We start from the raw sequence: 16,701 nt of genomic DNA on the forward strand, positions 1-16,701 counted from the left end.
GCGCAAACCTGGACAAGCTGATGCTCAGGTCAGAACTGGCCAATGCTCCACTGCCAGGATCCTAGTGAAGAGCCTGAGAAAATTAACCCCCAGGTTCTGGGTAGAATTCTTGGCTACTTATACTTCAGTGGTAAGTTTTTCCTTTTTGCCTCCTCCCACTACTCTGTGTATCCCCTTCCCTATTCATGGATTCCTACTCCACTCCCCGGTTCGGTTCGTTCCTCACCCATCCTTGCCTCTGCCCTCCTCTGCTCCTCCCTCCTACACCGTGGCCCCTCTTTCTGTCTTCACGCTCTTGCTGTCCTGTTTCCTGCGCTCCTTCGCTTTCCGGTCCCCCGTCTCTGCCTCCTTCTTTCTCTACCTTTCGTCTGCGACCAACGGACTTCCTGTTGGTCTCTTTCCTTTTCTTTTTTAAAGAATTTCTTGATGAAATGAGAAGAGGACTCCCAGGGGCCCCGGGAAGTCCTAGGCTGGGAGAAAACTTAGGTAGACGCACTTCTGATCACAGGCCGCCACTAAACTTGATTTGTAGCTGATCCTAAATGTAGGAAAAGATTTTCAATTACAAAACTCATAAAGTGTAAGGATGAGGGAAACTGGCTGCATTTTGAGTTTGACTAATGGTTTCAAAGTGCTTTAAAGCATTAGGCATTTGCCAGCCTTCCTTTCTTCCCCTAATCCTCCAACCCATGAGATTTATGGGAAACATAATCCTCTTTTCTGATTCATTTACACTTAGCTCATCTGAGTATTGTTTTGTAAAAACCATCTAAAGTCCAAGAAACTTTATGAGATCTTTAAAGACTTTTTTTGGTTTTTGAACTAGGAAGTTGGGTACTGCCAATATAAACGGACCTTGAAACCTAGGGGGCGTGGGTCCAAAACCCATGGCATTAAACTGGGTCTAGAATTGGCAAAGGCTGGTCCCCATGCCTGACAGGAACTGGGCTTTCACTTTCAGAATAAGAGTGAGTTGAGTGTTTAGATGAGTAACCAATTCATATGGGTAACAGCATATTTTTCTAGGATCATCTTCCTAGTTATGTAGGTAGCAAGAGACTGATGTGGAAAACTGTGACTTTGCCAGTGTTTTCTGACTAGATTGGGGCTGCTTACTTATTACCAGATTAATAGTTGTGGATACACACACGTATACCGACCCATATGTGGATCCTTTAGGGATGAGACCGACGATCACACTGGAGATTCTTTGTGTGGTTTTTACGTTTCAGAGTTGATCTATGATATATCCAACTCTGCCATAAAACAGTTTGTAATCAGGCTGAAGGTTCGTGGAATACCCACCTGTTTATTGCTTTGGGTCAAGAGAAAGGAAGCCTGCATTGTATCTTTTTTGATGGTGGGGAACATTTTTCTGCAGAGCCATGCAACATGGTTATGGTCATTGCTATCCCCAAATGTGAGGCCTCAGGTTGACCTCGAGGCCCTCTGTCGCAGCAGCGACAGGGCCCAGAGCGTGGCTCCCTCCAGGCTCTGCCCTCTACAGGGCAGCTTACTGCCTCTTACTGTGCCTCTTACTGACTGAAACTGGTACATCTGTGTGGGTTCTGTGAGCGGCCCCCAAGAAGAGTGTACCCGGCACAGCAGACTAAAATCTGGTCCTCTGGTGATGCTGTCCCTCACCATTTCCTGAGATTTCCCTGCCTGACACTGCTCCTCTTCTGTCCTGCTGCTTCAGAATGGACTTTGCTTCTAGACAACTCTTCCTCCCATGCGTTTCCACTGCTGCTGTATAATCCCTACTTGAGAGGTAAAATCTCTGTAGGCTGATTTGAATTGCAGGTAGGAAATATTTTCCCTCTATATTGTGAATTTTCTACGAGATAAAAAAGAATAATGGGTAGTACCGTGACACTGGCCTCATACAAATCAGGTCCTATTTTATGAAGCTTTTATTATCATTATCTCAAAGGTCGCTTAATTCAGTTGTTACTTATTATCCTTATTTTTTAAGCTTTCATTTATTTCCATCTTGTCTCCCTAACCAGATAGGAAGTTTCTCTAAGACAAAGGGGTTATGCCTTGGGATTCTGTGTATGTGCAGAGGGTCAGCCTCTGTGCTTGCCTCAGTAGTTACTGGGTGGATATTTACTAGCTCCTGTTGTGTCTTTTTAAGAACTCAAGGCTAGGAGACAGTTTCTTGACCCACCCTCCTTCCTCAATCTTCTCAGCTAGTTCTCTTTGGCTTGGCTCAGGGACTGACCTTGAATGACCTCACTGATCCTGTCCATAGGGAACCCGGATGTTCTTAGAACCACAGACCGTCAGTGCTGGAAAGTACTTTTAATCCAACTTTTGTGTAATGGAGGAGGAAGGGGAGGTTCAGGGGATGAGAGGTGGACTGTCTGTGGTCTTTTGGCTAATTAGCCACAGTGTTAGGTCTGAACTGTAGTCTTTCCCTCCAGTGCAGTGCTATTTAATCATGGCAGTGGCTCTCTCGTGTTCTCTCGTGAAACTGGAGCTCAAGCAGATGCACTGAGGCCCTCCTCTGCTGAATCAAATATTGGAGGTCTTTCTCCAATGTACAGAAAAAAGAGATTAATGAATTATCTTCGACTTCACATTATTTTCCATTAATTTTTTTAAACCATCATCACCTGCTACCAATTGTCTATGAGCCAATGCCAACAGACAACAGAACAAGATTACCAGCAAATAAATATGAACAAGAACAACCAAAGCCTTGGAAACGAAGTCTCATTTTTAGTTTTAAAAAACTAGGCTGCTATGCCTATGGGTTTTCTAGTGCATTCATATAATAAAATCGTGCATTCTGCTAGAGACACTGTTTTAAGTTCAAATGCTAGAGTGTATCATTATTTTACCGTTTTCCCCAGAGAGCACTATGAAATCCAGGGACTGTCAAACATTCTGCATTTCCCTTAATGTGATTTTGGGTCATCGGCAGTGAGTGATCCTTCCCTTTCAGATGGGGGTCCAAGAAACTGAGCTCACCTTTTTAAAAAATACTAAATGGCTTGGGGTTGTCATGGATCCCAAAGTCTGTATTCCTATTCTAAAGGCCTTTTCACCAAAAGCAGGATTGCTTTTGGGGTTGACTGACGCCCGCCGCGGTTTTCGCAGTCCACGCGGGCGCCCCCTGCTGCCCACCCCGCACTGTTGTCCACGCCGAGCGGGGAGTAGGGTACCAGAAGCCGCAGACTGAGACAGAGTCACGCGGGGTTTACGATCTCAAAGAGAACCATCTAAACGCTTTCCCTTGGACAGCTCGGCGCCTTCGGAGCAGTCCTTTCTAGGGTCCGATCTGGTATTTTAATTCAACACCTCGCATGTATCCGAGCAAACATGGGTAAGAAAATGCCTTCCAAGCCATACGAAACGAATCCTGTGGGGCTTCCAGCAGGAAAGGACCGGTCAGTGGCTCTGCCGGATCCTTTGTCCTTACTCGGGACACGGGACAGGGGACCTCTGTCTTGCCGCCCCACAGTTACAATCTATGTGGATGTGGAGGGTGGCGGCGCGTTCTCGGGCTCATCTCACGCTTTCCCCAATTAGGATTTACTGCCTGACGTCACGTCTGCCGGAGATTGGCTGTTCGGATCTGACACTCGGTTCCACGGCGAGAGCAACTTTTTAAAGACTTTGCAGCCGCGGCTGCCTCCGAGCGTCCCGCGCGCTCACGCCCGCCCTCGCCCCCTCTGCCCCCCGGGCCCGGCGCGGCGCCCCCCTGCACCCGCGGCCGCGCGAGTGGACCCTCACCTTGCGCAGCCCGCTCGCCTCGCCCCTCCCCTCCCCTCCCGGGCTCCGCTCCCCACCCCACCCCCACGCCCGCCCCCTCCTCCCCGCCGCTTTCGGCTGGGGTCTGGGGCCGCTCGGGCGCTCGCAGAACTTCCTCTCCGGCAACCGAGTTCTCCTCGTCCCGCCTCCCGGGCTCTCGGGCAGCCGGAGCGCGCGCGGGCGGCCGCACCGGGCGAGCCGCACGGCCGGGGGCGGGCGCCGGGGCCGCCGGCTCGGGCCCGCGATGGCGGGGCCCTGGCTCAGGTGGGGGCTGCTGCTCTGGGCAGGGCTGCTCGCGTCGTCGGCGCACGGCCGGGTGCGGAGGATCACGTACGTGGTGCGCCCGGGCCCCGGCCTGCCGGCGGGCGCCTTACCCCTAGGCGGGCCCCCGCGCCCGCGGACCTTCAACGTCGCGCTCGACGCCAGGTACAGCCGCGGCTCTGCGGGCGCCGGCGCCCCCAGCCGCGCCTCCCCGGGGGCCCCTTCGGAGCGGACGCGACGCACGAGCCAGCCCGGCGGCGCGGCCCTGCAGGGGCTCCGGCCGCCGCCACCGCCGCCGGAGCCGGCGCGGCCCGGGGCCCCCGGCGGGCAGCTCCACCCCAAGCCCGGCGGTCACCCGGCGGTCGCCCCGTTCGCCAAACAAGGCAGGCAAGTCGTGCGCTCCAAAGTGCCGCCAGAGAGCCAGAGCGGCGGGGGCTCGAAGCTGCAGGTTCAGCAGAAGCAGCAGCTGCAGGGGTAAGCCCACACCCTCCCTCCGCGGCGCGCGCGGCCCGCGCCCGGACCCGCGGGGTCGGGGCCCCTGGGAGTCCAGCGGCGGCCGCGGGCGGCGTGCGCGGTGGGGCTGCCTTCTCCTTCCGCGCCCGCCCGCGCCGCGCGAGGAGCCGGGTGTGGGAAGCCCAGGGACTTGGAGGACGAGCTCCGAGGGCATTGTTTCTCAGCTGCCGGTAAACACAAAAGGCATTTCTGCCTGGGGCGTAACCTCCTGTGCGCGAACCTAACTGCTCCGAGAAGATGGGCGGACGCATGAAGTCACTACAACTCACTCCCTCAGCATCAGTTAAACTTTGCAACTCAGTTTTACATTTTTTTCTAGTTAGTGAAACAAAAAACGTCCTGGGAGGGCTGGCTGTAAAGATCAGCCCCTGTTCGGTGGCCTGAAGCTTTTCAGCGTCCTAGAAATCGTGGGCTTGAGCTTCCGTGCACCTGTGGGGTCTGCTTTCCCCGGGCGGGGGTGTCTCCGCACTGACAGAAATTTTGGTTGGAAAGTTTCTGTTACTGGGCGCGGATAAATATCCTTCCTGCCCCCCTCCCCATTAATCACAGGTCCAGGGTGTGGGGGATAGCTTTTTTTTTTTTTTTTTTTTTTTTTGCCCATTTGGTTCTTTTCTTCATGGCTAGTTCCAGGCATTGATGGTGATCTCACCCGTTTGGACGCTTCTCTCTCAAACTCAGATTGAGTTTCAACGGTGGGTGAGATAATGTACAAAAGACACTTGGCTCTACATTGGGGGTTAAGAAAATAATTTTTGTGGATCTCGTTCTTCCCTCCTGTGTTATGCAGGCGTTTTGGTTCTCCTGTCTTCCCGTGATGCATGGTCTTTACCCTTCGCCCTGGGGACCCTTGGGTGGCGTAGGACTCTCTGGAAGGCAGAGGAGTGTGGAAGCAGGAGGCTGGCTTGTAGGAACCCCTAGAAGCTTGGATTCTCTGGAAGAGAACGTTGCTACTGCTGGACTCAGGGGTCTTGCTTTGTTTTAGGGTCAATGTCTGTGGAGGGCAGTGCTGCCATGGCTGGAGTAAGGCGCCTGGCTCCCAGAGGTGCACCAAACGTAAGTTTCCCTGTTCAGTGTGGCCCTGCACGGTGGGCAGAGTGGGGCTGTCCACATGGCGGGTGGAGGATTCCACAGGAGTCACATGAAGGGGCTAATGCTGTCCTAGAGAAATTAACGTCAGCAGTGCAGTGTACCCCATTACCTGCAACCTTCATCACCACCCATGAAGGTTGGGTCACAGTAATGATGGTACCAGTGCAGCAATGTATTGTACAGAACTGGGCCATGGGTTCAGGGTTCCCTTGTCCCCAACTGAGTATTAATCACGGTCACCCCGGCAGATGAGGAGCCAGGAAAAATTTCCCAGTGGAGAATGTGCCTTAACACCAAATCAGTACAGTGAACTCAAACCTGGATATGGATAAATGAGAAACTGCAAGTCAGTGGCGGGAGGGGAATGGGTGGGTAGTAGGTGGCGGAGCTCTGGAATAAAATATCAGCAGTTTTTAAAGCTTTCTGAAAACAGCAAAGAGAATCCTCCATCCTTGAGGCCTGAGTGTTTCCTCGAGGTGACCACTTTGCCAAGTAGGGTTTCCTTCCGTACTTCTCCAGTTAATACACATTGTAGCAGTGTTTTAGAAAAATGTATTGTTGGAGCATATAGGTTTGAGAACACCAGAAAACATTTTCCTGATCAGTGTAAATTTAAGGATTCAGTGAAAACATATTTTGAGGCTCTGCTGGGTAAGTTGACTCTGTCTGTTGCTAATTAGAAATTTAAAAATCTTCCACTCAAAGTTTAGCATTCTTAGGTGTTCTCTGCATGGAGCTTGAGCCATAAACATTGTGCATTAAAATCCAAACTTTAGGTGCGTATTGGTATTTAGCAACTAGGATTTAGCAATTTGTCTTATATATCATTTGGATTTTAAAATACTGTTTTAATATTTTAAATATCTCAGGACACCTGAGTGGTTCAGTGAGTTGAGTGTCTGCCTTCAGCTCAGGTCACGATCCCAGGATCCTGGGATCGAGTCCCACGTCGGGCTCTTTTCTCCATGGGGAACGTGCTTCTCCTTCTGCTTGCCGCTCCCTCTGCCTGCTGCCCGCCCCCTGCTTGTGCTCTCTTTCTTCTCTCTGACAAGTAAATAAAAATAAAATTAAATTAAAATTTTTTTTAAATATTTGAAATTTAAATATTTAAAATAAAAGGTAGTTTGGATTTTAAAACACTGGAAAAAATTTCTCGTGCAGTCATTCTGGTGAACTTGCTTGTTAAAAAAAAATACCTTCACCCCTTGAAAGAAACAGGACTTTGGTGTAATGGCCTGGATTTTGTAGAAAGGAATGTCTGGATGGGTTAGGATTTAACTGTGATCGAGGAGTAATGGCAGATATGAACTCACTCTCCACCTCCTGATTATTGAACTCAAACCATTAGAAATGCTGAGGGTTGTAGGCATTTAAAATGTCATAATTTTTCACTTCTTCTTAGATTATACTTGACAATAGTGCACCAGCATTTTCTTGAATTCAGGTCAAATGACACACAATTTCCTCCTTTCCGTATCTCCTTCTGCTCAAAACCCGATAGGATGTGGTTTCCGTAGAACATGGAGATAACCCACCCATGACAACACCATGGCTGTGCGATGCTGCTATGTAAAGACTGAAAATACAGAGCAGGATTTCATAGACAGTGGGTGGGTTCTCTTCCTTGATGCCCTTTGGGATGCACCAAGACTTGAAAACATTTACTTCCCAAATGATGCAATCAAGTGCCTTTTCTGAAAAGGTTGTCTGAGCGTTTGGGCCTCCAAAGATGTCTCAGAAGATCCAAAGATACCCTGGAAAGGAGAGCAGCCAGATCTTCAGGAACCACTTCATGGCTTCCTGCTTCTCTGGGAGAGGGAGGCAGGGGCAGGGTTGTGTCTAGGTTTGGCCGGGTTTGCCCTCTGGTGACCCTGGAAGAAGCTGCAGAAGGCTCTGGGTCAGAACCCTTACTGCATGGTCCCAGAGGAGGCTGCACTGATTGAATCTAACAGTACCTACAAGAAATACGCGTGACTTTTGGTTTAGGGTCTCTTTCTGATTCCTAGAAGTTAGCCCTTGGACGGCACAGGGTCTAAGTAAGCAACGCAGCATCCCTTTCTTTTTTGATGATCTTCAGCATTCAGAGAATTGGCCTTCCTATACTGCCCAGTCTGACAAGTTACTTCAGGCCCAAGTGCTAGAAATGCATATCACAGCTCATTTCAGGAATAATTTTTAAAAGTGATGCTGGGGTAGGCCAGTGCCCAGTGTGAGGTAATCTACCTGCCAGGTAGTTATGTTTCAATGGGAGACTTGTTCTGAGTATGTGGGAGAACCAGAGAGATGAAGAACCCTTCTGCCTTTGGACGGGACGACTGGGGTTCCTGCTCATGCTGTGGAGCTTGTGTCCATGCTGGAGCCTTGTGCTACTAGAAAAGCCCCTGGCTGTGAGTTCAAATCCTTTGTGGCCTTGAGGGATTCACTCGACCTCTCTGACCCCATATTTTCCCATCCAGAAATGACTGTGCTAAAACCTTGCTCACTTTGTTGGATTGTTCTAGGTATCCAGGTGAAAGAGAAAAGGTATAAAAGCCTTGATGAAACCAGAAAGAGTCTTAGTTACTGTTGGATTAAGCCAAGCAAATCCTGACTCATTACTTGGTTTTCTTTTTTTCCTATGTGTGTCTCCCCAGCTGGTGTCATCATTCTCTTCTTTTTAAATAATGTAGATATGGATCCCTTTTTGAAGTAGTTTAGGGTCGGGGGAAGGGGAAATTGTGGTCGGGGGTACAAAGTTTCAGTTACATAAGATGAATCAGTTCTGGGGATCTAATGGACGGTACTGTATCTATCGTTAGCAATCCTACTTGAAATTTGCTCAGATTGTAGATCTTAAACTGTTCTACTCTCTAAACGACGTTAACTGTATGAGGCGATAGCTGTGTTAATTAGCTTGATTGTGATGATTCTTTCACAACATACGTGTATATCAAAACATCACGTATCATAAATATATACAATTTTTATTTGTTAATTAGTCCTCAATAACGATGGGGAGGGCGAGAATAAATGAAAAAGCCAGTTACTGCCATGCTGTCCTGGCTTTGATTACCAAGAAAAAAGAAAGCAGTTTGTTCTGAATGATTTATTTTAATAGAACTTTAAAAGTGACCAAGTATTAGAGTATTTGTGTGTCTCTAGTTTTCTTTGGATAAAGCTTGCTGTTTAAGAGGTAAGAGTACTCCCCTAAGGTGTACATAATTAAATGGAAAAAATCCTGACACCATTTTTGTGACTGTAACTACTTCAGGAAGTACTGGTGAACTTGGGATTGCAAAAGAAATTGATTTGTGGTCTTTTTCCTCTTTCACTTCCTTGTTTTGCTGAGTTGAACAATTGCGCCTGAGTATTCTATATTGTACTTAATACACAAGCACGAAATTCCCTCTTAAGATAGTTGTCATCGTAAAATGGGTTTGCACGTTTAAATGTACCACCCAGGATGCCTCCTAATTGTCATTATATTTGGAGGATAATTGACAATTAGCTAAAGAATTTCAGTTTATATAGGTCGTGTCCAATGGATGCCAAAAATATTTCTGTGTAAGAGATCGGTTGTGTTTATGTTGTTCAGTTTGCTTAATCCAGTGAGGAAAATAAGGTGCCCTTGCAGCCAGACTCCATTGTTTTTAGTTGATTGAAACTTAATTTAAATGTGCCACAGGCAAATGCTTCTGAAGACTGCAGATTTAGTGAGCCTTGCATTGTAAATCCTATGTGAGCCTGGCAGGCAGCAGACCCACACTGCGGCAGGGAATGCCTTTGTGCGTCCACAAAGGTGGTTTTAGGGTCTCCAGCCACCCAGTCGTTTTCTAAACGTGCCCAGTTGCATGTTAATGCTGTTTTTCTAGACATCCTTTGTGTGTGGACCTCTAGAAGCCGAACGTATCGTGCGGGATATGTCTTTTTAGGTCTTACTACTGAGATGATAGTGATCATCTGTTTTGGGCAAAAGTGATGGCACCACATTTGTTCTCTTTCCAAAGCGTTTCCATTTAGGGGAGGGTCTTTGTTGTTTAGAGACTCTGTTTCCTACTTGGGGCGTTAAATTCCTGATGGGTACTGTTTTTGCCTTTCTCCATTTTTGCATTTTTTTTCCTCTGTTCAAACCGAACCTACCCCTTGTTGGTTCTTTCAGTCTTTTTTGTTCCCCCCTCGGGGTAGGTGTGGGCTGGAGAGAGACACAGCCAGTGGGCTCAGCTTGAAAGGAGACTGGATTGGGAGCAGAGGACATGAAAGAGCGGAGGCAGATGAGGGTGAGGCCAGGTTGGCAGAGGGAGGAGGACGGAGGAGGAACGCTGGCAAGCAGGGCTCCCGTGCGGGTGCCTGGCAGTTTGCAGACCCTCCGCCAATGTATGGATGGTTCTTTCATTTATTTGATGGATCTCTGCTTAGCTTTTACCATGGGCCAGGTTCTATGAATAGAGGAGAAATGCAGCCAGCTGCACGGAGTACTGGTCTGTTTTTACTCACTTAACTCATGGCACATCAAATGACTTGTTCTCTCCTTAGCAAGAAACAGAAAAATCGATATTCCATTGCTTTTCCATTGGCATCCAGCCCACACTGCTTTGGAAAACACACACACACACACACACACACACACACACCAGCCCCCCCCCCCCCCCCCCGACCTAGCAGTGTTGCGTAATTATATGCAGAGGAGACAGCTACAGATACCCTTGTGTGGAGAGACGCAGTGGATGGCATCTTCTAGGAGGGAGTAGTATGGCCGGAGTTCAGATGACCGAGAGCGTTCTTCAGGCTGTCTCTTGTCCCGCTTGGCTCCACGTTGCGTCAGCCAAGTTGGGAGTCAGGCCCAGAACGATTGCACATTTTTCGTATGCCTGCTATGGCCATTGACAGCTGCTTTGCCAATAGATTTGCCGTGAGGTTTTACCATGGCAGCTGCGGGGAACAGGGGTGGGAGGGTCGGCTGGAAAATCTTGTCATGTGGCACAGACAGCCCGGCAAAGGGAGAGACCCAGAGGTCAAGTTCACCCTGGGTCAAATATGTGTTCTCAGCACTAGTTAAAACAAACATGGAGGAACCATAAATTCTGTGTTGCGATAGAACTTAAACCTTGTCAGTGACGGCCTCCTCCAGCCCGTGGGCCGTCCTGGACACACCGCCTGCTCCTGCCTGGCCTGCTTTATTGAAGCGTTTCTCTGCCCAGTGAACCCGTGGCCCTTAGGAAGCCTGACTTGTTGAAAGGACCTTTGGCAACCTCGGGAGTTTGCCGTTTCTGACCCTGTTATTTGTTGTCTTGGATATGCCAAACATACTCAAACATGTTTGGGAGCTCGAACTGAATTTTCCTGAAACGCAGATTTTGTTTCCAAGTCCTTCCCAGCGATGCGCGGGGGGAGCTGGAGTGCTGGGGCTGTGTCATCACTCTTAACACTGACCAAGATCAGAGCAAACACTGAGGTGCTGCTGGGGGCGGAGCGGGGTGGGGGGGACAACTTGCAAAGTGCTTTCTTGCATGCGGAGAGTGTTTTCTTGATCTTCGCACCCTGTGCAGGTAGGAGAGGCAGGTATGACTTATTACCCCCTTTCCAGGGGAGGCACTGCTTGGACCCTACCTCAGATCTTGTGGCTCCTGATGCCTGGTTTTTTCTGCTGCCTTGGACTCCGTGGACATCCAGTGCCGGGGCCCTTCCTGTCAGCCCCGATACGGATTGGCTCTCATGGCCTGAATTCACTTGGTTGAGTTCAGTTCCCAAGCTGTGCGAGTGTGCAAGGGCTGGCCATAACATAGCACCACAAACTGGTGGCTTAGGACAGCAGAGCTTTATTGTCACAGAGTTCTGGAGACTGGAAGTCCAAAATCAGGGTGTGGACAGGGTTAGCTCCCTTCAGGGCTATGCAGGAAGGGTCTGTTCTGGGCCTTCATGTTCTTGAACCCCATGTCGTGCACCCCGCTCAGTGGGGAGTCTGCTTCTCCCTCTCCCACTCTCCCACTGCATGTGCTCCCTCACTCTCTCTGTCAAATAAATAAAGTCTTAAAAAAAAAACAACAAAAAGACTTGGCGTCCCTAGCAACAACCCAAAGATGAGAGGATGCAGAAGCCGAGTTGGGCCCCTCCCATGCAGTCTGGGACTGTGGATCTGTCTCCGCGTGTTCCCGAACACAGGCGCTCTGGCTGTTCCGGGGAGTGGGAGAGAGAAAGAAGGGGCTGCTGGTGATTTTGGTTATGACTGTGGCCATTTTTACGTGGCCTGTTTTAAAAGATTCTAGACTGGGGGGCCTGGGTGGCTCAGTGGTTAAGTGTCCTAATGGTTCCGGCTCAGGTCATGGTCTCAGGGTCCTGAGATGGAGCTTTGTATTGGGCTCTGGGCTCCCCTCGGAGTCTGCTTCAGATTTTCTCTCTCTCCCTCTGCTCTTGCCCTCTCTCAAAAAAATAAATGGATCTTCAAAGTACTACTACTACTACTACTACACTACTACTTCTAGATTGGTGGTTCCTAAATGTGAATGTGCAACTGATCCCAGGAGGAGTTTATTAAACTGCTTTATGGAATCCGCGTCTCAGGTTTTATCAGGCACTGCTGGTGATGCTAATGAAGGTAGTCTGCGTTTTGAGAAGCAGTGACCCAGAAGGAACCCTTCTTTCTTGGACATTATTTACAACTCTCTGTATGGAGCTTTATGATTTATTTATTTATTTTTTAGAATTTTATTTATTTATTTGACAGACAGAGATCACAAGAAGGCAGGGAGGCAGGCAGAGAGAGAGAAGGAAGCAGGCTCTCCACAGAGCAGAGAACCCTATGCGGGGCTCGATCCCAGGACCCTGGGATCATGACCTGAGCCAAAGGCAGAGGCTTTATAACCCACTGAGCCACCCAGGCGCCCCTGTATTGAACTTTAAAAGCCCAAGCCCAACACTTAATAATTTAGGAACTCCTCAAGGCCAGAGCCCTCGGAATACTGGTTTAGCTCCGTGTTGAATAGTACATACAGAGATTGCTGCAGACAAGTTTACTTCATGCAGTTTTTCTAGTTAGTTGAATGTCTGATAAATATATGTATATCATTGTAAGAGTTGAAAATACACAAAATTGTTAACGATACATACATAGGTGCTCCTGAGATGTTTTTCAAAACGGTTTAAGCACTTTTAAATACATTGGTTCCCCCCACGCACTAGATATTCTATTTTTAATTATAAATTATTTTAAATACACAAAAACATAGAACATAATACATCCAACAGCTGCCCCCTGGGGTCATGTTTTTAAAAACTCGCCGATGTGGTCATTAAGCACATGATTTATAGATAAGGGAGAGACGATGGTCTTATCTTGCCCCAAATGCGTGTTTTACTAATGATGTTTCCTGTCTTGTTAGTGGAGAGAAAATCGTACATAATTTGTTAGTGTGACACAAATGAGTTGTTTCGGGACTTACGGAAAAACCCATCAGAGCTGAATGTATTTGTATATGCTCATGTGTACCTATTAATTTGCCTCGCTTATTAAGGATTGGACATTTCATGTAGGCACAGTGCATTGGGTGTCAAGAATCAGTGTGCCTAAGACAGTGTGGATATGCGAAGGGAATACTGCCCATTACTAGTCCCCCCTCCCCCCAGCCTACCTACCTTTCTTTGCCTTCCTCCTTTTCCCCCCCTTACCAGGTCTGTATTTTCTTACCCTGAACCAGAAGGAGTTCTAGGTCATTGGTTAGAAGTTCAGTGTTTGAGGGCACTTGGATGACTCAAGTCCGTTGGGAGTCCGACTCTTGATTTCGACTCAGATCATGATCTCAGGGTCACGGTATCGAATCCCATGTTGGGCTCCGCTTGAGCGTGGAGTCTGCGTCAGATCCTGTCTCTCCCTCTGTTCCTTCCCTCCCTTCCCACTTTTTAAAAAGAAAAAAAAAAAAAAGAAGTCCAGTCTTTGGAGTTAGGATACAGGGCTCCTGTCTGGATGTGAATACCTCGTCACGGTGAGACCAGGGAGGTGGAGGGGGGAAGACTAGGTTACCCTGTCGACAGAACTGTGCTGTGAGGGTAATTGTCTGGACCACCACTCAGAGGCTTGTTGGGGAACCAACATAAGTAATGTATGAAACGTGCATGCCGAGCTGGACTCCTGCCCAACCGGATTCAAGCTCTCTGGGGTTTCCATTCTGCTCTGGTGCACCCCCTCCCAGGCACCCCCACCTTTTGCACACCCCTGCCTTTTACACACCCCTGTTTGTGTTTCTCAGGTCCCCTTGTGAACACCAGGGCTCCCTCTTCCCTTCTCTCAGAGGACTGTGATTTTGCTCTTTCTTGGCTCTGGGGATAGGAGGACCCAGCGGGGAGAGGCTCCCCATTAGTGTGGAGCAGGATTTTCTCTGTGTCACATTAAGCATCCAGGCTCCGTTCCTTGCTGTGGCATCAACGCTAACCCTAACTGAATTGAATAGAGTTGAACTAGCGTCTCCGATGTTGTATGCTAAATACTGTCCTCGAAACACTGTCTAGAGAATGCTCCTTCCTTTCTTCTTTGCCTACTCTCACCTTTTGGCAATCATTTCCATTTGGATTTCTTTGCCCCTGGGCTTCTCCTTGCCCGCCAGTCGCTGCTTATTATGACGGCGTTTCAAGGGCACACCACCTTACTCTGTTTCCTCCAGCTTTCTTTCTGGAGGCTGCCCTGGCATGGCCCAAACTTTAAGACAACTTTTCCTTTCTCCCTGCCAATTTTAGAATCTTTCTGCTCAACATCATCTGATAGAGATTTGGGACCAAGTAAAATGAATGTTGTATGATTTTCCCTGTAATTTTAGATCCCTGAATACTGCTCTTGGCCAGCTCTCCTATTCCCCGTGGCTCCCTCACTGCACCACATTTGAGTAATATCATTGGCACAGACGTACGTAAACAGTTTGCGAAATGTCATGTTTTGTAAATTAGATGGATGGGCTGGTTTCTGAATCTGTGCCATTGGTCCTGCTGGACCAGAGGAAAGATGAGTTTGGTTCATGGATGGGAAGATGAATTTGAGGAAGGTGTTGCCACTCTGGGATTGATGAGGGCCAACCGAACTGATGGGATCTGTTCTTCACAGGGGAGAACTAAAGGCTGGATGTATTTTGGTGATGAGTTAAGGAAGGATCTTCACAGAGGAGATAGTTGTTCCGAGGTGAGAACAGCTAGCACAAAGTTATGGGAGAAGATAGCTCTGGCTCTGTGCAGGGACCTAGAAGTGAAGTTGGTTGCGTGATCTGAGCTAGAGCTCTATCCTGAAGCTAGAGCTATATCCTGGTCAGGTCTTGTGGGCTGTGGAAGGCCATAAATAACACAAGGAACTTGTAAATGCAATTGGATTTTATTGTTAAGGAATAAAACATAATACAGGATTTGTTTTTCTACAGCACCTCTTTGAAGGCACAAAGAATGCTTTAAATTGAAAATTCATTCTATTTTTTTCCTATTGATGTGATTTTTTTTTTTTAATGGGTGAGAAAAACTGCATATAGAACAGTGAAGGCCAGTGGCACAGTGACCATCATAGCCTGACTTGTCTGCGTTGTGCCCAGATCACCAGACCAGCCCCTGGGCCGATGACAGCCCCGGGCCTCTGCTGAGCTCTGATTCTCCAGAGCCACCAGCCAAGATTTAGGAAGAAAGCTTGAGGGTTAAGAAAAGAAAAGCCTCTGGTCACTGCTGTGTTCAAGGGCAAATTAGTGGGGATCTGCATATGGTTCTAAATTTTAAAAAATGTTAAATTCTTTAAAAACGACAGCTAAGAATCCCATTTGCCACCACGGCAAATTCAGAGAGCAGTTAGGATGTGTTAAATTCAGAGTATACAATTTTTGGAATACACTGGAATGCTGTTCTGAGGTTTTGTTCAATGCGCCCCTCCAAGCCCCATCTAATTTGACAAATTGTGGGGCGAGCCTGGGGGAGGAGCAAAGGCCACCTCAGCTGGGTGCAGTCCGCTCACTGTCTTGTTTGTAAATGGGGTTAATAATACTGTTGGCTAACCTCCCGTTTTATAGTAAATATCAAATAAAATGAGGTTCATGAAAATGCTTCACAAAAAAAGCTGTCAAAACATGCGGCGATGTTATTATTAAGTCTTTTCCTGGCTGTTCCGTGAGAAGTTTTCAGTTTGGGAAATTTTTTTTTTTTTTTAAGTTTTTATTTATTTGAGAGAGTAGAGTGAGCGAGAGAGCACAAGTTGGGGGAAGGGCAGAGGGAGAGGGGAAGCTGACTTCCCACGGAGCAGGGAGCCTGGGGACTCCACCCCAGGACTTGAAGATCGTGACCTGAGCCTAAGGCAGATGCTTAACCAAATGAGCCACCCAGGCAGTTTGTGAAATTTTTGTCTATAATGTGTTGGTATATTTGTTGTCTTGAAAAATTGGAGGCTTAGCGTGTTACAGTAGGTTTTTGATGATTACAGATCTGCGTCTTACATCTTTATATGGATGGGGCTGTTTACCAAAGATTTTATCGTCTCTGTGGGGAATGGCCTGGAAGTAGGTTTGAAAATAAACAAAAATACCTAAATCCCCACTTTTTTGCCCCCTCCACTCAATTGACTTGCTTTGTCCTCCTAAAAGTAGGGTGTAAGCAAAGACTAGAGTCCTTTCAAGAGAGCTATGTTTCTTTCTTACTGTCAAGAGATTATGTGATTTTTTTTTTAATGGGTGAGAAAAACTGCATATAGAACAGTGAAGGCCAGTGGCACAGTGACCATCATAGCCTGACTTGTCTGCGTTGTGCCCAGATCACCAGACCAGCCCCTGGGCCAATGACGGCCCCGGGCCTCTGCTGAGCTCCGGTTCTCCAGAGAACCGGATTATGTCAAGTTAGTCCAAAATTTCTTAGTAATTGGAGGTGAAATAATACGGATGATAAGGAAATTAAAGGCAAGGACCCTGTTTTTGTTTTACTTTTTATCCATTAGGAAGTTGGCCTACACAGTGGTTTTGTGTGCACAATAGACCCTCAGTAAGATTTCTTGATTAATAAGCATTACAAGTCACGTTTGTTTCTGAGGGAGAGACCAGCTGAAATTCATTTAAATCAGTGGCTACTGAGATTATGTTATTAAGCAGGTCCTTTTGTAGG

The 16,701-nt window shown here is 47.9% G+C and overlaps 1 protein-coding gene across 7 annotated transcripts in view; it reads left to right on the plus strand.

Moving 5' to 3' along the window:
• Nucleotides 1-3,676: 3,676 nt before the first annotated feature.
• Nucleotides 3,677-16,701, plus strand: part of LTBP1 (latent transforming growth factor beta binding protein 1) — a 403,430-nt gene continuing 390,405 nt past the window's right edge. For 3 of the 7 annotated variants that reach the window (XM_059188601.1, XM_059188606.1, XM_059188602.1), the window contains exons 1-2: nucleotides 3,679-4,494; nucleotides 5,516-5,586. In XM_059188601.1, the coding sequence (XP_059044584.1) occupies nucleotides 4,004-4,494; nucleotides 5,516-5,586 (562 nt within the window). In that variant the 5' untranslated portion in view covers nucleotides 3,679-4,003. Of the gene's footprint in view, nucleotides 4,495-5,515; nucleotides 5,587-16,701 lie in introns of all 7 variants that reach the window. The other 4 variants (XM_059188604.1, XM_059188607.1, XM_059188603.1 and 1 more) reach the window with 3 other exon arrangements.

This window comes from Mustela lutreola, chromosome 9, assembly GCF_030435805.1.
Source record: "Mustela lutreola isolate mMusLut2 chromosome 9, mMusLut2.pri, whole genome shotgun sequence".
In the NCBI taxonomy this organism is placed as follows: domain Eukaryota; kingdom Metazoa; phylum Chordata; class Mammalia; order Carnivora; family Mustelidae; genus Mustela; species Mustela lutreola.